The sequence below is a fragment of the Chiloscyllium plagiosum genome, chromosome 8 (genome assembly GCF_004010195.1).
Source record: "Chiloscyllium plagiosum isolate BGI_BamShark_2017 chromosome 8, ASM401019v2, whole genome shotgun sequence".
Classification (NCBI taxonomy): domain Eukaryota; kingdom Metazoa; phylum Chordata; class Chondrichthyes; order Orectolobiformes; family Hemiscylliidae; genus Chiloscyllium; species Chiloscyllium plagiosum.
Window position 1 is genome coordinate 96,498,167 of NC_057717.1, and position 24,233 is coordinate 96,522,399.

The 24,233-nt window shown below is 40.5% G+C and overlaps 1 protein-coding gene across 8 annotated transcripts in view; it reads right to left on the minus strand.

Moving 5' to 3' along the window:
- Positions 1-24,233, minus strand: part of LOC122552212 (dedicator of cytokinesis protein 7-like) — a 177,635-nt gene that overhangs the window by 52,441 nt on the left and 100,961 nt on the right. For 4 of the 8 annotated variants that reach the window (XM_043694836.1, XM_043694835.1, XM_043694834.1 and 1 more), the window contains exons 17-27: positions 22,831-22,969; positions 21,611-21,712; positions 20,567-20,653; positions 18,544-18,775; positions 14,180-14,344; positions 11,108-11,283; positions 6,421-6,525; positions 5,629-5,718; positions 4,322-4,417; positions 1,657-1,797; positions 1,296-1,409 (exon numbers count right to left, since the gene is read on the minus strand). In XM_043694836.1, coding sequence (XP_043550771.1) covers positions 1,296-1,409; positions 1,657-1,797; positions 4,322-4,417; positions 5,629-5,718; positions 6,421-6,525; positions 11,108-11,283; positions 14,180-14,344; positions 18,544-18,775; positions 20,567-20,653; positions 21,611-21,712; positions 22,831-22,969 — 1,447 coding nt within the window. The remainder of the gene's footprint in view (positions 1-1,295; positions 1,410-1,656; positions 1,798-4,321; positions 4,418-5,628; positions 5,719-6,420; positions 6,526-11,107; positions 11,284-14,179; positions 14,345-18,543; positions 18,776-20,566; positions 20,654-21,610; positions 21,713-22,830; positions 22,970-24,233) is intronic. The other 4 variants (XM_043694843.1, XM_043694838.1, XM_043694839.1 and 1 more) reach the window with 3 other exon arrangements.

Sequence of the window (24,233 nt, forward strand, 5' to 3'; positions counted from 1 at the left end):
GGGCCGAAGGGCCTGTTTCCACACTGTAAGTAATCTAATCTAATCTAATCTAATCTAAAAAACAGCAAAGGGCAGCCAAGCAAGAAACAGATTGCTAGCAGAATAGCTCTCTGAAAGGTACCTGTCCATAAGAAAGTTGTGCAGAAGACCGAAGAAAAGACGACCCAGAAAAGTCTAGAGTGAAATCTACAAAGGAGAATCGACAGAGCTTGCTGGCTTTGAAAAGTGATTATTTTTCTGCAAATCTTAATCACGTTTTTTTCAAAATGGTAGAGGCGGAGGTAAAAGATAGGTTTCAGAGAAAGGTATTGCAAATAGGCAGAATGAGCTACCAAAGGAAATGGCGGAGGAAGTTTTAATTACAACAATTAAAAGGTACCTGGATGGGTATGCGAATAGGAAGAGGTTAGAGTATGTGGGCCAAATGCTGGCAAATGGGACTAGATTAATTTAGGATATCTGCTCGGCATGGATGAGTTGGACCGAAGGGTCTGTTTCTGTGCTGTATATCTCTATATGGACAATATTAGCAGCAGGGAAATCTCAATGTCATTTGTCAATCAAATTAGCTGTTGTCTGACCTCTTCACATGTTTGCATATTTGCTCAACAACTCAGAAAATGGAATTTTCGAAGGGAAAAAAAGTGAAAAAAAATTGGCAATGGATTTGGAAACAGACAAATGTTTAAACAGAACTATAAATGTTCCAATTCTCAAAAGAAAACGTCACTGACAGGGCTATTGACCCTTGTTGTTCCCTGACTAGATACTGACTGACCAGCTGAGTGCTACCAACATTTTTTTATATTTCAGATTTTCAGAATCCATCATGTCTTGCATTTGCGCTATAAATGAAATGTCTTTGTCTGCACTGATGTCCTCCAGCTCCTTCATTCTTGTTTAAGTGCTCAGCATCATGTGCAATCTGCATCAGAGTCAAACATCAAAGTACAAATATCGAGGCGTGAAAAATTAGATTTATTATTGTAACAGACAAGGGATGAACTGTATTAAAACCTTTAGACTCTCGTGCATATTTTAGTTTTGACTGATGTTTAAATGTGCTTCCACCTAGTGGAACACCAAAAAATAACAGAAATCTTGTTATGTACAGCAACTTGAGGTTTTTTTTGTTTTTCCAATTTCTAGCAGGATGTAGCAGCCCCAAGTCTCAGATAAATGGATATTCCCACCCAAGTAAAATCAGTTACACAGATAATCAAGTCTCTTGCATGCAATTTCAGGGGCAGAAACTCAGCTAGCAATTCCAGTGGCTTTAGTACTCAAGACAATACCTGTTTGTAGTACATGCGAATGAGGCTGAAAACATATCCTCGGTCCATCAGGGAGAGTAAATCATTGAGAAAAAATGCCAAGCTGGTATTCAGCCGTTCCACCAATTCAATATCCTGAAAGAGATGCCCATAAACACAGAAGAGGAATATCACAAATGCTCATGACACCAAAACATTCAGAGCATCAGAAGTTGCTTTCCAAAACAAGATCTCGTAACATTCTGTGTAGGTTACAGTTAGAAATGCGTAAACATGCAAACACTGTTGGAGAAATCCAACCAGTCCCCTGCTCGCTGGAGTTCAGCGACATGTTTGATTTGTGTAACATGTTACATTACACTAAAAACAGTGCAACACTTACCTTCTGGAACCTGCTGACAATATCTGAAGTAATCATGCTGGCTAAAGCTGTTACATCATCCACAAATCTCTCTGGGAATCTCATTTTCCTCGGGGCCTCAAACTTGTCTGAAAGGTGGAGATGATGGCCCATACTTTTTACCTATTTCAAACAGGCACAAAATCAGCAAACTAAAAATAATGTCTCTAAAACCATTCTTGTCCAAGGGTAAAGAGAAGGAGAATATAACTGCACATAACTCTCATACTCATTTATAAGCAGCCATGATGCTTTACACAAAGTGATAAAATAAGTCCTGTGTTCCTACGCAAGTCCTATGTTTGGGGCGGCACAGTGGCTAGCACTGTTGCCACTCAGCACCACAGACCCGGGTTTGATTCCAGCCTCGGGCAACTGTCTGTGTGGAGTTTGCACGTTCTCCCCATGTCTGCATGGGTTTCCTCCAGGTGCTCCAGTTTCCACCCACAGTCCAAAGACGTGCAGGTTAGGTGAATTGGCTGTGCTAAATTGCCCTTAGTGTGCAGGGATGTGTGAGTTAGGTGTAGTATTCAGGGCTAAATATAGGGTAGGGGGAATAAGTCTGGGTGACTCTTCAGAGGGTTGGGGTGGACTTGTTGGGCCTAAAGGCCTGTTTCCACAGTGTTAGGATTCTAAAATAAAAATAAAGATTCTACATTGCTATGCAATAGAAGGTATGACTCGATTCCCCACATGGTGAGATGCTAATTTCAAGCAGAACCATGAGGAAAATGTTGACTGATGAGGCTGGCACATCCTCATTATTCTTTTTAGAGGTGAAACACCAGATGTGAACAAATTAGAACACCTAATGTAAACGGAGCCAGAAACTCAAGTACAAAAGCACAACGTCATGAAACATGGGATGCAAGCCAACCAAACACTTCACCAAATTCCCAATCTCATCCATGGGAGTAATGATCAAGGCAGAATGAACAAGATCAAGCCATAACTGCAGTTTTCTGTCAGCAATGTGTTTTGGCAGTCTGTTTAACTGTAGAGAGATTGATGACTGAGCCTTTCTTATCTTCAGCTAGTATTAACACAGGTTCACTTTCCAAGAGTGACTCATTGATTATCAACAGCAAGCAGAACTGATTATCCAATCCATAGTCCTTGAGGTACTATTGTACCGGAGAGACCAGATGGAAGCCCTATTAACTTTTCCGACTACCTCGGCCACCACTCCTGTTAGCAATGGTCTATGAGTTGCCACTGATGATAAAGGCAAGTCCAAATAGAATTGAGCAAATTTAAATAGAAAACTTACACAATAGATCATTTTTCACAAAATTTAAGTATTTGTCTCTTCTGTTACTTTTCATAACCAAAAGACAGTTATTCACACTGATTTTGCATAATTGAAACTGGGTAATAAAACATTGATCTGTACAGCACAGGAACAGGCCATTCAGCCCACCATGTCGTGTGTCGACCACGATGCCAATCCAAACTAATCCCATCGGCCTGCACGCAGTCAGTCCTCTTCTATTTGCTGCCTGTTGAAATGCCATTTAAATGCTAATATTGTATTTGCCTCTTTCACCTTCACTGGCAACCTGTTCAGGCACCACCACCGTCTGTGTAAAAATTTTTCCCTGCACTGTAGTAACTCCACAAAGGCTGGAGTCCAGTCACCAAGTCACCCTTTATGTACACATGGAGAGTCCTTGACACTGACCCAACCCCTTCAGAGGCAACTCCCAGAGCGAACAGAACCTCTGGCACTCTGGTTTTTGTCAGATAGAGCTCCCTGGTTGGATCAGATTAACAACCCCGGGGGATCTGACAGACGGGATGGTGCTGTGTAATGGAGGGATGGGGTGGTGACCCGACAGTCACTCACAGTCCCAGTGTAATGGGGGGTGAGGGGGTTGTCAGTCAGTGACAGTCCCAGCATAACAGGGGTGGGGGGTTGATCTGACAGTCACTGAAATCCCAGCGTAATGGGGGGAGGGGGTGGTGATCTGACAGTCATCGACCATCCTAGTGTAACGGGGGAAGTGGGTGGTGATCTGACAGTACCCGACAGTCCCAGTCTAATGGGGGAGGGGGGAGGGAGTTTATCCAACACTCACTGACAGTCAGGGGTTGTCAGTCGGTGACAGTCCCAGTGTAACGGGGAGGTGGGGGATGTTTGTCACTCAGTCACAGTCTCTGTGTGATTGTTGTCGCAGCATTCAGTTACAGTTTCTTTGTAATGGATACTGTGTGATATGTCAGTCAGTGTCAGATCTTGTGCTGAGTCAGTTTGTGACATTTTTAGGTAATGGTGAGATGCCTAAGTTCAAGATAAGAAAGTAAAGTCTTGTGTTAACATTTTCTCATTGGGAACTATTCCAAAACACTCACTGAGAGGAGAGATAACTCCTGTAAAGTTAAACAATCTATTTTTGCCCATTGTCAAGTTCTGATACACTGCATATCCTGTTTTTAGTACAAGTGGGATGTTTATGAATAATAATGAATCTAACTGAACAATTGCAATTTTCTCATAAAGCAGGCTATTTGCAGAATGAGAAACACTCAAATGTTCTTAAGTAGTTCCTTAGATGTCAGGCTTTGAGTCATCAATTTTCTGCTCCACTTCAGATTAATTGAGTGAATTGGTATGGCACAGAAATATTGAAACATCACCAGTGCTTACCATAAGCTGGAAGAAAAACCAAGCCTGTTGTAAAGCTGCCTCTCGCACATTGGTGTTGCTGACAACCCACTGTAAGGCAAGTTCCTCATGCAGCAACTGCACAATACAACACAATCGTTAGAAAAACAGAGAGATCATTTGAACATATTACATTCATTTTTTATTAATTTAGTGAAAGCGGGATATTAACTCAGAGGCCATGTTTAAGGACAAATCTAAGATGGTCTTAGATACATCGGAATTTTGACCTGCCAACTCCACTCCAATCTGCAAAGTTTCTTGGCTGAGTTTACTTGCATCACTTTAGATTTTCTAGGCTTAACAAATTAATTTATACACAGCTCCACCTCAGCAGCACAATAATATGTCATCTGCCATAACTATATGAAACAGTTGCAACATTCGATTTACTATCAATAACAGCAGATGTGCAAATACATTTTGCATTTGTTTTGACTGAATATTGGGAGGACTCGCCACTGATGCGACTCAGATCTGTGCAAGTGCTGCTGGAAAATGGTGTTCCTATGGTGTAGGAAAACTCTTTATCAAACATAAAGGCATTACTTCAACCTTGCATCTTAATGTAGCACCAACCAATGATAATGAATGAATGCACCATAAAAGAGAAGCTCAGTTGGATTCAAGATGTCGGAGATTAAGTTAAATGTAAATACATGTTGCCAGTTAATCCAAATCTGAATTTCTGCCTATCATTAAAGAATCTATTTAGTCTTGCTGGGGAGTGCTGCAGGAGACCTAACAACAGTCTCCCTACATTACTGTCTTAGCCTCCAGATGCTAAAGTTTGAGATAAATTTTGACAACTATTTTAACTTTGCTTAAGTAGCTGGTGGCTTGTTAGTTTAATGGATGGGTACTTGGACTGCTATCTGACAGCTTTGTTGTTTTTCTCTTCAAAAGTACTTAAACAGTGAAATAATTCTGTGCTGCCATAGGAACACAGATGTGGTGTTGAATCCAGCAGGAGACTGGAGAGCTCAGATGGCTTACTCCATCAAAACTGCTCCTTGTTTCAGATTAGTAGAAGCTTTGCATTACAGTAGTTCAACACTAAAATACCTCCACAATTGTAATCTTAAATTTGGTGGATGAATCATCCTTCCCCAGGCACAGATCTATAACTGACTGAAAGCTTGCTCCAAAGAACATTAGAACAGTCATTTGGAAAGCACAGGAAAACCATTTGCTAAGTTTCTACTTAGAAATCACCACCATCTTAGTCCTCACAAGAATATTCTTCACTTTCCCAATTTACTGTAAACCGTAGAAATAATTGGGTCTACCTTTTTTGTTGAAAATCTTGGGTGACTGTGCTGTAAATGATTGAAGCCTTCCATATAAGAGGACATGCGGTTTGGACTCCGCTCAATTGCCTGTGAAATGAGGGACAGGAGCAAGATGGTGTAGAACAGGTATTAGTGGATGGGAAAAAATGAGATGGTGAGTAAAAGATAAACATGGAACAGGAATGAAGGATGGAGATAACCCAGGCCTTGTGTTTGATTTTTTGTTGGCTAACAGCCAACAGAAGACACTTTTAAACTAATACTGCATTTGGGAATACAGCAGCCACTGAACTATATTACAAGCCTGTTAAAGTCAACCATTATTCAGAAATGACACTAGATTCACATTTATGCATTTTCTCCATTCTAAACAAGTATTTCAGTAACTGGGACTTCTGATTAGAAACATTTTGTCAGGCATTACCAAATCTGGATTGTGAGCCTGTTTGCTTTAAGATTTGTAAAGGTGAGTGTTTGAGCAAATGATACGTCACAGAATAATGCTGAGACAAGGGTGGACGATGTAAAGTTGCACCAGATTGGCCTCGAAGGACAAACAGAAAAGAAATGGCTTAGGGCTGGAATCACAGCACTTTATTTTCTTGAAGACAATTCCCCCATCACTTATCAGTGGAATAGACGAAATGAAAATAAAATGAATGAATCAGATGTGATTTGGACTGCACTTGTTTGTTCAAGTAGAAAGTGGGAAAATGAGAAAGCAATCTATGTGTAGGTTGGTGAAGATGCTTCGATGAATGCTTCAAGACGAAAACACCAGTTCTGCACCTGCTTTAGATCACAGCTGGAATTGGGATGGTTTCTCCGCAAGACAGCCTTTGGCCCACCGGGAGCGTAAGCAGAATTAACCCAGGAGTGAGAGCGATCGATCCCCTGGCAGGTAAAGGAGGCAGGACAAGGAGGAAACACAAAAGTAAAAACAGGAGTCTAGATACAATACAGTCATTCACAGTGAGAAGAGAGCGTTGCCAGCGAGGGATATCACAATACACATTCCAGCATGGATGTACGTCACATATTGGCCAGGTTTGCTTTGAATTTGTCCTAGAATGTTCTGCCTTTGTCTTTCCTGATTCAACTTATATGGAGTGATTGTCAGTAATAATAAATGAGCACTGATGCCAAAAAAAAACAAAAGCAGAAATTGTTGGAAAAGCTCAGCAGTTCTGAGGTAGGATTACTCAACCTGGAATGTTAACTCTAGTTTCTCCCATCAGATGCTGCCAAACCTGCTGAAATTTTCCAGCAATTTCTATTTTTGTTTCTACTTTACAGCATCTGCAGTTCTTTCAGGTTTTTACTGATGCCAATATCCCAGCTATAAACCTGAATGAAAATACAGAACTTCTGACTATCAAAGTGGCACAATTGGGAATGCTGAATAGATAATTGTAGATTCTGCCAGAATTAATGCATGTTTTTTTCAAACAATTTAGGGAAAACATTTTTGGAATGGAATTAAGGCAAGCAGATCCATTGATTAACCTGATTGCCCCATCCTCTTCCTGTACCTCTCAGTCTGTTTTCTCTGCAGAAAGACATAATTATCTTCAACTAATTTAGGTTGCCCACTTCAACATATTTTTAAGCAATTTATTTTAAAACTTGCTTTTAATTTGTGTGGAGACAAATGCCCTGATTTCCCTAATTTTCAACCTTAATTTTTAACCTATGTCCTCTGGGAGTTATCCCTATAATAGACCACAAGAACATAAGAGCAGAAATCAGGCCATTCCACCCATCAAGTCTGCTCAGGCATTCAATCATGGCTTATAGGTTTTTCAACCCAATTTTTCTGCAATTTTCCCCATAATCTTTAATCCCCTTGGCAACTTATCTATCTCTATTTTAAATGTACAAATTACCTGGCCTCCACAGCCTTCTGTGGCAATGAATTCCACAGATTCACCACTCTCGGGCTAAAGAGGTTTCTCCTTATCTCCACTCTAAAAGGGCTTCCCTTTACTCTGAGGCTGTGCCCTCAGGTCTTCGCGTATCCTGCCAATGGAAACATCCTCCCAACATCCACTCTGTCCACGGCATTCAGTATTCTGAAGTTTTCAATCAGATCCCTCCTCCTTCTAAACTCCGTAGAGTATAGTCCCAGAGTCCTCAAACATTCCTCATGTGTTAATGGCAGTCCTAAATTTAACTGGAACCATTTTGATTAAGATTGCTATCTGTAGACTTGAACTTGCCTCAATGAAACCATGGATCAAAATGTCTTTCTATTGGGCAGAATTGAAAACAAAAACAAATTTTGTAATTATTTTAAATTTTTATTGAAATAAAGATCATTAGATCACTTTTAAATAAATTGGAGTGTTCCTTGAAAAGTATGGGCTGCGGAGGGGAGTGCAGGATCAGACGAGGTATCTCATGTCTTGAGAAATGCCATATACTTGATGAATAAAACAGCCCATTTCTGTGCTGTGATATACTATCATTTAAGTCACAAAATTTTAATCATAAAAGGCAAGTGGTCAGTAAGAAAAATAATTTCCCACATTTTAAATATAAATTGATAATGGTTGTACATCTCAAAACAGGTAATGCCTTATTGTGATATCTCTCATTCCCAGCACAGTCAATGCATCAAGGCTCAGAAATTATCTATTTTTCCCACATATCATCAACAATACCTGACAAGCAGGTTATCAGTAAACGGGTCACATTAGTTTTTAAAACAGCAATCATATAGTGGCTCAATTAAACATAATTAAGTGATTAGCAATTTAACATTTAAGCCTTGAATGTTGACTGCTAGGGAAAGAAAAGTCAGAATTAAGCATAATTAGCAGAGTTCATTACCCCCTTCAGTGATGACTCATGTAAGGAATTTCCCCTCTTTGGAGATTACTTTATTCGGGTGCAGTTCATCACAACACACTGGAGAACAGAGTGCACTAGCTTCACTTAATAAACAACAGCTAGAATTCAACATCCAGCTTGGGAAACTCCAAAAGATGAAGGCAAACAGTATACTCAGCTTGATGCACTGCTGCCATTTAATAATACACAGTATACTGGATCTTAACATTATTAATAGAAAACAGAATGTACAATTTTAGTTTGGGTGCTTTGGTTTTTACTTCCAGTGCAGCGCAATTGTCTGCAACACCTTTTCAAAGAGTTGAACCTTCAATTATTGACAAAATATTGGAAGTTACACATGATATTGAAACTAAAGAAACAATTTAATACTCCTACATTTTTTCTTATAAGAGTATTCAAAGAAAAATGATAACTCAACTCAACCAACTTATTTAGCATCTGGACTGATCTGATCTATTCTCATTATTGGCTTAATATTTATTAATTTACTGATTTCTCCTTTTATTGCAGCCTTCTAATTTTAAGAGTTGCAAAGTATTTCACAACAAAATATTTTTAATGTCAAGAAATACAGTACCTCCCCACCTCACACCTACCATTCTCCATCTGAAGAATTCTGAGACATTTATTTGACGTGACTGATTTACAACAGCTCATATTGTCATGCATTTGTTTCTCTATTTTCACAAAGCACTTTCTCCCAGAGAGTCCAAAGCTATTTTATTAGCACAGATTCCTGACTAACCAGTCTATAACTCCAATAATCTAGATGCAACAGGGTTAGGGTATGGATATCCAGTTCTAATTTACAGTGAAAGAGCTGTGAAAAAGGCCATTTCCGTGTGTGTCGTATCCATCTGTTCTTGCGGTTTCACAAATATTTAATTCCATTCTTTTCTAGGCAATCATTTCAACCCCCAGCCTCCATTTTCTGCATTAAACCTGGAAAATTACAGGGTGCTCAAAGTCCTTAACACTGTAGCCTGCAGAACCTATCAGAAGTCAATCACTCAACATCATTACAACTCACCCAAAGCTCCTCCTTAACTCTCTTTAAAAAAGGTACAGAAAAAAAAGTAGCAACTGTTGTGTGAACATACCTATCTCTCAAACACTTAGGCACCAATCACCACTACCTTACCAAAAAGATAATAGTAACAACCTTCACAACCATGATGTCGGCAAGTCCTGATCTGATGAAGCGATCTAGGTCATGCTCTGGAGGGTTTGCGGTTACATTAATAGCTGCCAATATGAAACAGTTGAACACAGGCCCAAATACAGATACATAAGCAGCACAGAAGGGACTAATAATCAGCATTATTAAATATTGTGACAAAATATCTGCAACCTTATTGAAAAGCTTTCAAAGAAATGAAGTTAGCCACAAACAACATTGCATTGTTTGGTCATTGCTGTTTATAATTTAATGCTGTTATTAAAAAAGATTTTTATTCACCTTCCCTGGCTGAGAATCAGAACATCATTGAAAGAATGTGACATGGTGGCTCAGTGGTTAGCACTGGGTTCAGATTCCTGGGTTCAATTCCAGCCTCGAGTCACTGTCTGCGTGGAGTTTGCACATTGTCCCAGTGTCTGTGTGGGTTTCCCCCAGGTACTCCAGTTTCCTCCCACAGTCAAAAGATGTGTCAGCTCAGTGGGTTAGCCATGGGAAATGCAGAGTTACAGGAACAGTGTAGCGGTGTAGGTCAGGGGGTGGTGTACACTTGAGCCAAATCGCCTGCTTCCACCCTATAAGAATTCTATGAACTGAAACCACAGAGTGGGTGATTGTGCCATCAATACCCCAAACTGTGCGACAAAGCTTATCCTTATGATTGTTGATAGAATAGGATGTTGTGTGCAGTTATGAAGTAAAAATATCCTTGAGACTCTGATGTGGTCATGCACTGTCCTCTCCACGCACACATATCCTTCCTCCTCCTATGTGGCAGTGTCACAATCATTTCCCTTATCTCAAAATTCTTTTAAAGTGATTAGTCACAAACTGGAAAGCTATAAATCAATCAATTGGCATCTCTCTTTAAGCATCTAGCTGCCAACATCCATCTGTGAAGTCCATTTTTCTAAAGTGACAGCTAACTCAATTTGCCCTATCTGCAACATCACTAAAACTTGTTAACTGTAACAGTGGGGATCCAACATGAAACAGTGCTTATTGATAGAGTTTTTGCTTTCACCTACATTTACATTTGCAAGAGCAAGACCATTCTTAAACAGGAAGTAGCGCAAAACTTTCAGGGTCAGTCGTCTACAGGAACAAATACGTTGCATTACCACATATACTAAGGAGAGCAATCTACAGAAACATATATAGAGCACTGACTGGGGGAGGTAACATACAGGAACAGCCACAAACACTATAGGCTGTAGAAGCGCTTTCTTTCTGTCACTCACATATATATCCGAGTAAATCAGTGATACATGGGAGTGCACATTAAGCTGCCCCAAACACTGATACGTGGAGTATCAATAATCTGCTGGAGCATGCATATATAGGGAAATAGCTGTAATATCAATAATGCACAGGGGCAAACATGTTGATAGCTGTATCAGTAAAACTGCTATACATTTTTGATACATAAATATCTGGGCTTACTTTGCAACCCATAATTTTTGTAACCTCATCATCTGGCGTTGCTGGTGTTGTGGCAAGATCTGGATTGCTGTTGCTGATGCTCTTGGAGCGAGACAGGTTTAGACTGGTAGGCCTGGCAGTAGCACGGGATAAGGTGGCATACTGAATGGGTCCTGCATAAGAGGGGTTGCTTGGTCCTGAAAGAGGAAAATAAATCAGAATTCAGGATAGTCTGGCCACTATATTAGTTTAGCATTTTGGTAACAATGCAACAAAGAGAAAAGTTAGAACTTCAATAATACATTTTAATGTGCCAAATAAACCTTGTTCATCCTCTTCCAGGATTGATCCTGACACCCAATACAGGAGAGTCATAAAACACAGAAACAGACTGTTCGGTCCAATTCGTCCACGCTGACATGACATCTCAATCTGACCTACCGTAGAGTGAGGGGCACTGCATTGTTGAAAGTGTAGTCTTTCAAGTAAAACACTGTGCAGACATAATCAACCCGAGCTACAATTTTGCAGAGATCTTCCAGTTATCCTCGCTAATATGTATCCCTCAAACAACACCCATAAAGAGATTGTCTGGTTATAATCACAATGTTTTTGAGAGCTTGTTGTGTGCAATTCAATTGCTGTATCCATATAGTACAACATTTTAAAAGTACTTAATTATCTCGAAAGTACTTTGGATTGTTCTGAAATCATTAAAGATTGATATAAATGCATGTTTGTTTCTGTTCTTTCAAACACTGCCAACTATTAGTGAGAGACCTAGAACCACCATAACGTTATGCACTCGAAATGTGTTTTCCAGAGACAACATACACTTGGAAAGCCAAATATCAGGCAACTTTGAAGAATCATAGCAGTCTTATTCTGAGACAGAAGATGGGGGCTCTAAGCTTCCAGGTATCTTCAGCGTATAACCGATGGCAACTCTCTAGTGCTAGAGCAGGGACAAAAAGACTCGCATTTTACACAGCACCTCTTGGAGACCTTTCAAAGCAGCTCATATAAAAGAAAGAACGTGGATGGAATGGGGCATCGCTGGTGTCAACCACAAGAGCAACAATTTGCATTTACATAGCACTTTAACAAAACTAAACATCTCAACAGACTTTGCAAGAGAAAATTTGATGCTATGTCACATAAGGAAGCATTACAAAAGGTGAGTCACACAAATGCTAAGGGATATGTAACTAAAGATATGGTTGAACATCCAAAAATATTATAGAGCAGTGACTTTCTTCAGCCATTGGGCGCACAGGATCCATAAGCAAGGTAGTTGACGAATTAATACTTTTTATTATGTAATATGCTGGTTGCGGGAGAACATGCTAGTGAGGAGAATGCCATTACCTTTACACAGTACCACAGAATCTTTGACAACCACCTGAAATACTGCAACAGGTTCAATGGATCTTTTAAATGACAGCACCTCTGCTAGTGTAGTATTCCTTTGATCCTGCACTGAAAGATCAGTCTTGATTGAATATCTAGCCCCTTGCATGTGGAATGGAAACACTGGCAATGGCAGAGATATTTCAGTCAGTTGAGGACTTGTCTGTCTGTTCGAGTGAATAGACAAAAGCTGAAGTGGGCTGATATTCTGCACCAAACCCTATTTTTCCATCCATAGTCACATATGGCAAGACGTTTCCAGAAATCAAATGGACAAAGGATGAGAATTTCAAACATGTTTCAAACTTTTGGGAACACAAAATGCAGGACACTATTATAAAGTGTCAATGTGGAAGCCTCAATAAACTAACCACAGGGTTCAGTCAATAGCATAAATCACAGACATCCTCTAAATCTCAGACAAAAGATAAGATTGTTGCCATGAATGAAGCAGGTGGTTTTATTTAGCTGGCAGCCTGATTCTTCTATCAGATAATGATGTTGCCTATTGCCATCAAGCTGTTAAGCACCTTTATATAATTTTCTAACTATAGCTTGATTACTAAATCACCCACTTAGTTCTGAAAATGCAGACAAGAAACTAGATGTCATTTCTCTGTGCAACTGTTGAGGGGGAGAAAATAATTATTATTTATATCTCGGGAACATTTTGTGAAAGTATCAACTGAGCATAATGGGATGTCAGAGAGCTCAGGAAACCTGAACTGTGGCCCTTCTGGGCATCCAAAAACATCAGGGTAAATTGATGAGGGAGTTAACATTGTTACACCTACTGGACCCTCCTGGTACTGCCTGAGCAGCACACTGGCAAAGTTCTTCACTCTTAGTTTACATGTTTGTGATCTGCCCAGCTGAACATGGCAAAACTGGTGTAACTAATGGAGCAACCTCTGCTTGGCCAATCCAATCCTTAGTGAACAGCAAGAGCAAATGTTTTACACACAGCAGTTAAGATAAACTCACCTTCACAAATCAAAATTTAAATTCAGCTCACTTTTTGACACCAGACTAAGAAATTTTCTGCTTACACAATATGACTACTGAAATAACAAAATTCTGATCAGTCATAACTTGTTAAAAGATGCAGAGGCATTCCTGTATCTTGGTGACATTACAGGGGTTATATTGAAAATAATGAATCTTTACCCCAGCTCAAAAAATAATTTAAAGTACACTGTTAAGAAATTTCATAATCAATGCACTGAATTGTAACATGCAGTTTCTTTATGTCAAGTCACATTCCATTAAAAACTGTATTAAGCTTTTGTATGTACACTCATTCTTTTCATGTTTACTTCCTGGATTTCTTAACCTGAAGCTAGCTTTCGTGCGCATGCATGTCCAGTTCCTATAGCGTCAGAGTCATCAATTGAGATAGGGTTTAGAGATCAGAGATGATTGGATCATGGAGCAGAATGTAATTCTGTCCTCATTTTAACATCAGACACACTACCTTACCAAGGTATCACACTACCTTAAGATTTCCATTATAAATCTGTAGCTGACATTTGATAATAGATGTTGCAAATGCACATTGCAGCCTTAGGTTCTCACTGAAAGGACACAAGTTATCTTGATAGCAATAGGGTGCATGGTTCTCAACAGCTAGTGGAGATTTGCACATTATGCTAGAACACAGTCTGCGTGGTTATTTATACGTACCAGAGAACTGAGGACAGTGGTCGGTGTCTGGAAGGTGAAACATGTAGTATATATAGGATACCAGCAAGCTGTTGCGCCCATGCTGATCTTGAGTGCCTTCCAAGTTCCTGTGGATCTGGTTGACGAGCTGAGCCATGACCTCAAAAGCAACTCGACCCAGGTTTACTAAAATGTGAAAACTCAGAATCTCAAACTTCATTTTAAGTTCCTATTGAGTGAAATCATGCTGCTTGATATTACATAGGCCTTGTCTAACATTTGTCTTACTTTAACATGCACATTAGCACATCCATAAATAGGTTAACACTGTTAAGTAAAACTGCAAAGACTGTAAACTAATTTGGCACAATGTGATTTCATCTCATTTGAGCCTTTAAAAAGGTCTCAGTAACTTCCCTACCATGACAGAACATGAAAAAAATCGTCCAGATCACATAACACTTGAGAGAATTTGTAGTATATGGGAGTAACTCCCCAATTTGTATAAGTGTGTATTCGTACGGAGTGAATGATGACAATAGTCTCTTATTTCAAACTTCCACATTGTTCAGGTACCAACACATCGAATCATTCGAAAGAGCTGCCTGTGTTGGAGCTACAGAAGCCAGCAGAATTTTTGTTTTTTTTCCTATTAATTTCTGTGGGATGTGGACATTGTTGGCTGGCCAGTGTTTATTGCCCATTCTAAGTTGACATTGAGAAGGTGGTGGTGGTGAGCAGCCTTCTCAAACTGCTGCAGTCCACCCGCTGTGAGTTGACCCACAAATCCATTAGGGAGGGAATTTCAAGATTTTGACCTGGTGACAGTGAAGGAATGGCAATATATTTCCAACTCAGCTTGATGAGTGGTTTGGAGAGGAACTTGAAAGTAGCGAGTTTTGAGAAGATTTGTAGCTCAGGTTGAGGTTCTGGATGTAGGTTTGCTCGCTGAGTTTTGTCATCCTACTAGGTAACATCTTCAGTGGGCCTCCAGGCAAAGCACTGCTGCTGATTCCTGCTTTCTATTTATATGTTTGGGTTTCTTTGGGTTGACGATGTCATTTTCTGTGGTGATGTAGTTTCCTGTTCTTTTTCTGAGTGGGTGGTAGATGGGGTCCAAATTGATGCTTTTGTTGACAGAGTTCCAGTTGGAATGCCATGTTTCTAGGAATTCTTGTGCATGTCTCTGTTTGGCTTGTCATAGGATGGATGTGTTGTCCCAGTCAAAGTGGTGTCCTTCCTTATTTGTATGTAAGGATACTAGTGAGAGAGGGTCATGACGTTTTGTGGCTAGTTGATGTGCATGTATTCTGGTGAGTAGTTTTCTGCCTGTTTGTCCAATGTAGTGTTTGTTGCAGTCCTTGCATGGCATTTTGTAAATGTTTGGGGTCTTTCAAGTTCATTAGTTGCTGTTTTAGTGTGTTGGTGGGTTTGTGGGCCACCATGATGCCAAGGGGTCTAAGTAGTCTGGCAGTCATTTCTGAGGTGTCTGATGAAAGGGAGAGCAGCTGTGTTCCGTTGGTTTGTCTGTAGGTTTTGTTGTTGAAGGGTGAAGCGTGTGGTAAGGCATAGGTCTACCAGCATGACGATAGCTGAAGGACAGTATTGTCAAGCTAGTGGACCTCTGCATTACCACACACTTCACCTTCAACAACAAAACCTACAGACAAACCAACGGAACACCCATGGGATCTCCAATATCAGGCTTCTTAGCAGAGATTCGAACAAACAGCTCTGCCAACCATTCAACCCAAACTTTGGGTCTGCTATGTGGAGATACCTTTGTCATCACTGAATGAAACAAATTAGAGGAAACCTTCAAGACCATCAATAATACCCTTACTGGCATAAAATTCACTAAAGAGGAGGAAAACAACAACAAACTGCCATTCCTAGATGTCACAATACAGCGAACAGCCAATGGGGAACTTCAAACCAGCGTCTACAGGAAAACAATACATAAGGACTAAATATTGAACTACAGAAGCAATCATCCCAACATCCACAAATGAAACTGCTTTAGAACATTATTTCAACGAGCCAACACACACTGCAGCACAGAGAACTATGCAGAGCAGAGGAAAATCCCCTATATCGTGTATTCAAAAAGAATGGGTACCCAATAAACATAGTCCGCCGATTTCTCAGCAACAAACCCAAACGAGCAGACAATATGTCCAGAAACCCCAGCCACTCTCCCCTACAACAAAGACATCTCAGAAATGACTGCCAGACTACTCAGACTCCTTGGTATCATGGTAGCCCACAAACCCACCAACACACTAAAACAGCAACTAATGAACTTGAAAGACCCCAAACAGGCAACAAGCAAAACTGATATAATTTACAAAATACCGTGCAAGGACTGCAACAAACACTATATTGGACAAACAGGCAGAAAACTACTCACCAGGATACATGCACATCAACTAGCCACAAAACGTCATGACCCTCTCTCACTAGTATCCTTACACAAATAAGGAAGGACACCACTTTGACTGGGACAACACATCCATCCTAGGACAAGCCACACAGAGACATGCACGAGAATTCCTAGAAGCATGGCATTCCACCGGAACACTATCAACAAACACATCGACTTGGACCCCATCTACCACCCACTGAGAAAAAGAACAGGAAATGACATCGCTACAGGAAATGACATCGCCAACCCAAAGAAACCCAAACATATAAACATAAAGCAGGAATCAGCAGCAGTGCTTCGCCTGGAGGCCCACTGAAGATGTTACCTAGTAGGATGACAAAACGTCTGGAAGTGAACCTTCCAGCTCAGCGAGCAAACCTACATCCAGGAACTTGAAAGTGGAAGTGTTCCTATACATCTGCTGCTCTTGTTCTTCTAGATGGAAGTGGACGTGGGTTTGGAAGGTGCTGTCTGAGAATCTTTGGTGAATTTCTGCAGTGCATCCTGTAGACAACATACACTGCTGCTACTGAGTGTTGGTGGTGGAGGGAGTGGATGATTGTGGACGTAGTGCCAATCAAGCAGGCTGCTTTCTCCTGGATGATGTCAAGCTTCTTGAATATTGTTGGGGCTGCACTCATTCAAACAAGTGCGGAGTACTCCATCACACTGCAGACTTGTGCCTTGTCGAAAGTGGCCAGGCATTGGGGAGTCAGGAGATGAGTTACTCACTGTAGTATTCCTAGCTTCTGACCTGCCCTTGTAGCTATTGTGTTTATGTGCTGCGACCAGTTGAGTTTCTGGTCAATGGTAACCCTTAGCATGTTGATAGTGGTGGATTCAGTGATGGTAACACCACTGGATGTTAAGGAACAGTGGTTAGATTGTCTCTTGTTGGTAATGATCATAGCCTGGCATTTGTGTGACGCGAATGTTACTTGCCACTTGTCAGCCCATGCCTGCATATGGTTCAGATCTTGTTGCATGGACCAGTTCAGTGTTTCAGGAATCAAAAAAGGTACTGAACATGTGCAATCATCAGTGAACATCCCATTTCTGACCTTATAATGGAGGGAAAGTCATTGATGAAGCATCTAAAGATGATTGGGCATAGGACAGCTTTCCTGAAGAACTCTTGCAGAGATGTCCTGGAGCTGAGATGACTGACCTCCAACAGCCACGACCATCTTCCTATGTGTCAGGTATGACTCTAATCACTGGAGAAATTTCCCCCGATACCCACTGATTCCAGTTTTGCTAGGGCTCCTTGATGCCACACTCAGTCGAATTAGCCTTAATGTCAAGGGCTGTGACTCTCACCTCACCTCCAGAATTCAGCTCTTTTGTCCATGTTTGAACCAAGGCTGTAATGAGGTCAGGAGCTAAGTGGCCCTAGCAGAATCCAAACTGGGCGTCACTGAGCAGGATATTGCTGAGCAGGTGCTGTTTGATAACACAATAGCTAAATAGCTGCTTATAGAACTTAGTAAAGATAATAGATGGGCAAATTCTGTTGCACGAGAAGTGGAGAAAAGATTAGATTAGGGCCTATGCTACAGATATTGCCAGTTTCCCTAAAGGAGACATCTTGCATGACCTAGTGTTCAAAAGGACTCGCCATGCAGTGCCAGTGGAACACTGGTATTTTGAATCAATGCCCAGCTGATGTTCACTTGCTGTTAGCCATTGAGCACAGCGATGGAGAATAGTAGAACAACCAAACTGCGGAGGTGAATATAAAGAAACACAGGTTAAGAATTCCTCCACCAGGTCACAGCCATCGAATGAGTAACGTTGTCTAACTTGACATAACTCGAATGTAGGGGAAAAAAAACCAATCTGAATAATAGTTACCAAAAAACCTAATTTTCTTGCCACTTTCCAAACCTTGTAGAATACACTAAGAGCAGCTGAAAAGAATAAACAGTTTGTTTTCTGTGGAGACAATGTCTGCTCGTACCGATTTGTCCATTGATAACTGGAGGCCGGACGATTAAGAGGATGAGTTTGTTGAGGACATGGTGCACAAATCGGAGCAGAGGCTCCATCCGTGCTGATCGCAAGTTGGTTATACTGGCTTTCAACTCCGTTTCCACGTTATTCTCAGAGATTATGACATCCTTCAGCCGAAAAGGGAATGAGTATTCCTCCAGCACGTGCACCAGAGTGAAAAACTTATCCAGAAATTGGTCCTAAGGACAAGAGAGAATCACTGGTTAGACAAGAATTTCTGAAATAATACCCTTTGTCCTTTTGAATGCACTTTGCTCAGCACTCCCTACAACAGATTAGAAAATCTGAGTTTCAGGTATTATTATTCTGGTGCTCAACAACCTCGACATGTGTATTTCTCTCTTCCCTCTCTCAGCCCCAAATTTAAATTCTTCCCTCATCTAGCAAAGATTCAGGATAGGGTTCACAAATGCCTACTACCATCTGGTGAACCAATGTCGGTATGAATGTTGACAGACTATTTAACTTTGGGGGTCAACACAGGAAATCCGTTGCTGTTTTTGCACATGTACGTTCAACAGAGAACAGCAGATGATAGGTCTTGGTCAGTTTTCTCTTCACTAACCTAACTGTCCTGGCCCATGTTGACTGTACAGCCTAAAAGTGTATCCAGCAATCCCCTGGGTTGTACAGAATACCAAAGGTGCAAATATCTTCTGTTGAGAATACCAGGTGAAAGTTCAAGGGCAAATGCAGGACAATGAAAGGAAGAGTAAAAGCAGGCAGAATTCCACACAACTGGAGGTTAGGAAACATCAAAATAACTGGAACTCAGAGGCATGTGCTATAGTGTGCCATCAACATTGAGACAATAAAGCTGAGGAAGGGAAGACATCTAGACAATAAGCTTTGCCTTTCTGTGGAGCTGATATTAAAACACTTCTCAAATTTGAGAAGTACAAGATTATTGCACATTTTGAACAGATACAGACTGTAGTCTTCAAAGAGGAATCAAATAAATAATTGAAGGAGAAACAAATTGAAGATATTGGGAAGCATAACTGATGGGTCTTATATTTGAAACAGCTAGCACAGTCTTGATGGGCTGAGAGGTCTTCTTTCATGCCGTAACAGTCTATGATTTTATGACAGAGTTCCTGGAGTCTAAGCTTCTTGGAAGCTCTGGTCGTGAAAGGCATGGCGTGAAAGTTCAATTTCAAATCTGAAGTTAGAGTGCTTGAAAATGTAAACGGATCATAAATTCAGACAAATTTCAGATACACTCCTCCCCAAGATGCATATCACAGAAGGTTGGCCATGCCACTGGCCCTGACATCTCTTTGAAGGAGCTATCCAATAAGTTCCACTCCTCTAATCTTTCCCCAAAGTCCCGCAAATGATTCCTCTTCAAATATGTATCCAATTTTTAAGATTAATCCACCACCACTTCAGGCAATGCATCCCAGATTATAATTTGCTGCATAAATAGGATGATCCATTTGCTCATATCTGCAATGTTCCTTTGCCAATTAGCCCTTGAGTTCTGCTTTCAATTCTCGGTGAAAATACTAAGAGCACCTTTTCAGACAATCCAGACTGTGATGTTTGTACTTTCAGCCCAAGGCTAAATAAACATTTGAAGATGATTGTAGGGCAGGTTCCCAGCTGGGTTGCGAGGGCCAGTTGGGAGAATAGTAAACGTATATCTGAGTGATCTTGATGACTTACAGTTTTTAGCTGCCAGGAGTACAGTAATGGTAATCTTCAGTCAGAGGATTTTATGTGTCAGCATTGCCTTAGAAACTCTTCAATAACCTTGTTATAAAGCAGCACAATGGTCTGACATTTATTCTGTTGCTCTCTTGGTGATTCACAATTGTATGTATTTACAACTTTGCGACAGATCAGCTAAACCGACTGGTGAGCCAGAGATTTCTAACCATATTGCGTCTTTTAATGAGATCTGAGCTATGCTAGAATGTGAAGAAGAGCTGGCAGGATGCAGGTTCATCCAAACAAGGTGAATGTACCTGGGTATGAACTGATGATGCTGCCAATACTTCGACATTAAAAACTCCTTTGTGGTTGTCAACCCACTTCATTCCAGGCAGTTGGACCTATTGAGAAGATAAATTGAAAAGAAAACAATTATAACTGTACAGATTTGATCAAGAGCATTTCTCAGAGGCCTCAGAACACGTATTAGGAATCAAGCAAGTTCGAAGCCCAAAGATGTCCAACTAACACAATGTAGTGAAATTCATCTGGTAGAGTGCATTCAGCCAGCTAAAACATTGTGAAAACATCACTGCACACAGATTAAATATTGGAACAATTTCACAAAAAAAAAATTGTGGTTCATTAGGAAAACTCCTGAAAGTGTACAGACAGAACTAGTGCCCAATAATGACACAGTTTGATTTTGAGAAAATTCACTGTAGCTATGGCAACGCTGTCACATGCCCTTGCCAGACTGATGCATTAATGTGTAAATTGAATTTGGTTGGGAAAATAAATGAGAGGATTTTGAGGGTGCTGTCTACTCTCACTGAACAAGATTCTACAATATCATTAGGTCAGCTCTCATTTACAAACTATGGAAAATGTAATGGTGTTTTAAATCTTAAAATTGAAAATTCAGCTCCAATGGTTTATTTTCTCACCAAAAATTTCAAGTACTCAATTTCACACTTGCCAAATTGAGTCTAGCAAGCCCAGAACCTGAGCTTTATTAAACCCTGAATAGTTCCACTTGCAATGAAAACTAAAAAGGTAATAATCGAGGTTCATAACTTTGACTTTGCTGAGATGGAGGAAAATAAAGAATTAGCAATTCAGGGACATCATCCTTGAGTTTGCAAACCATAATGTGCAGGAAGAAGGGCAGACTGACTTTAAGGGTTAAGAGACAGATCTTTGAGGAGATGGAGCAATGAGTCATTATTTCAAAACAGAATGCAGTATAGTGGCAAAGGATAAGGAAGCAGTTAAAAACACAGAAGGATGAAGCAATGTATTACTTAGATTATATTTAAATTAGGGCTGGAGCAATATATTGCTTAGATTATACTTACATCGGGAGTGAGCACTGAGTAACTGGGAGGTGGCTTGTCCACTGACACTGGGAGGCTGAATGGCCCAGTTCGGAGACGGCCGTGTTGCATCAAGGGGATCCACTAAATGAATGGGTTACAAGATTAGAATTTGGTTAGTTGTCAGCAACCTTCATCACCTCGAAACACTGAATTTATCACCACCATCATGAGATTCAGAGGAACTAATGACAGGAAAGAGCTGAATTAAAGTGACTGACAAGTTGCTACAATCCTCTGACTTCAACCACTGCTGATGCACTCCTCCATCTTCAACCACAGTCGCTACCTACTTTACCTACTAGGGAAACCTAGACCTACTTTAGGTCAGATGTAGGACACCAGATCAGTGTCTCTACACATGCCTGCTGGAGAAGCGTACCTATCCAGTACACACACTCGGGCCAGGCATCTCCACATCAGTTTCCAATAGAGATGACTATACCCACTGCAAAGAGTCATGTCGCTCCAGGGAGCAAAGGTGCATTCCCAGTAGAAAAGGAAACCAGACAAACGAGAACACTTAAAACAAAAAGTGCCACGTCTTACCCAAAGAATCAAGTAACATTATTGATGTACAGTATTGAATAATTATCCAGGAATACATGCTTGAAACTATAGATAGCTTCTCTTTGCAACACTGAAACATGGTACCTTATAATTGATGACCTGCATTTTAATTTTGTTTTGTTTGTTTATAATTATAGTCTACTGCATGATTGCAAGAAGCTTATTAAATTCAGTTTAATCTGTTACAATTTTGTTTAAAATCATTCATGGTATGTCGGTATTGTTGGCTGTACCAGCATTTATTGCAAATCCCTAGTTACCCTTGAGAAGGTTGTTGTGAGCTGTCTACTGGAACTACTGCAGTCCATCAGCCTTAGATAGACCACAATACAATCAGGGAGGGGATTCCAGGATCATACCCAGCCACACTAAAGGAACAGTGAATATTTCCATGTTAAGATCTTCAGTGGTTCTGAGAGGAACATGCAAGGGATGGCGTTCCCATGTATCTGCTGCCCTTGTCCCCAGAGATGAAAATGGCCATGGGGTTGGAAGGTGCTGTCTTAGGAGCCTTGGTGAACTTTTTAGTGTATCTTATTGGTGATACACACTGCTGTCACTGAGTTTTGGTGGGGAAGGGAGTGGTAACCTGGAAACCACAGCGATCAATTTATCAATTCACTGTTACTCACTGTGTAGCCAACTGGTGTCTCCAATGATGCACTGGGTTTCTGCTGACAGCTAATGTGGTAGAAAGTGAAGAGCAGGTGATGGTTATCTGTTAGGTTTGCTGGTATCTTCATTTTTACTTCCTCGTAAAACTCTGGCGATCTGCAAAGGTCACACAGTATGTCACAAATAAAGGCAGCAGAGCTCTCCAGTCATTATACATATACAATTACTACTACCTCCTCCAAATTCATTCCACTACTTCGAAAAATGTTTCACTTCCCATCAGCTACTTAATGAAGACGGGCTTAACTCCTTCATTAGCTTAGTGGATAGTTCAATTACACACCGAACTTTGTGTAAGAGTCAGCCACTTGAAAAGTGCCATTCCTCATTGCTGTCCAATCGCTTTTTTAGACGTGTTTGCATGTGGTCAGTGGATATGGACAGAGTTGGACTGAACTCTGGCTCTGTTAGCTGAATAGCTTGCTGGCTGTCATAATTTAGACTCTCTGTAAGAAATGAACATTTTGACCTGGAGAAGTATTTCCCTAGTAATGAGATGGTTGCACCATCAGGAAAAGAATAAAATAAAAGTTCCAACAATCTCATAGTCTGCTTCAAGTTTTTTTATTTCAAGTTATTTTCGTCTGCAAGTCTCGTCACTTGATTAATTTCTGTGCCTTGCTTTCTTCATGTAAGTTTTCATTGTTCAGTTATCATTTTATTATCATGAAGTAAGTCTACTAATTAGCACTGAATGAATGCGTACAGAGTAATAGAGAGTAGACAGCAAGTGATAATTGAGCTTTTGGGATTACATTGAACCCAGGGAAACCACTTTAGACAAGACAGGCTTTATGTCAAAGCTGCAGGCGGTATTGTTAGCATTGCCAGTTTTACTGCTTCAACTTTTTATTTCAGCCTCTCAGTTGAAGGCAGCAGGTCACACTTCAAGCCTTTTATCAACACAGTTCAGATTGCCCATATGTGACTGCACTGCAATAGCTGACAGAAGCCATTTTTTGTTTAAGCTCACGGTGTTGCTGCAGGATTTCAGACAAATGCCAGTTTATAGCAGTGCACAGGTTAAAAGAGATTTGTTTTGAGTTGTGTGGGAGCACACATGCATTTTCATTGCCATAGTCAGCTGCCAAAGCCTATCACTCAGGAGAAAACTTTCTTGCAAAGTGGCACTGACAAACTCTAGAAGCAGGCTAGCACCATGAAGGAAGAATGCATTTACTCAGAAAAAAATAGCAGAATGTGTACAGGCTGAAATACAATATGAAGAAATAATTCTCTGAGGAAGATGGTGGCATCATGGTAATGCTACTTGAGTAGCTATCCAGAATCCCAGACAAAAGTTCTTGGGGATGTGGGGTTGAATCCCACCAAAGTGGATGATGAAATCTGAATTCAATAA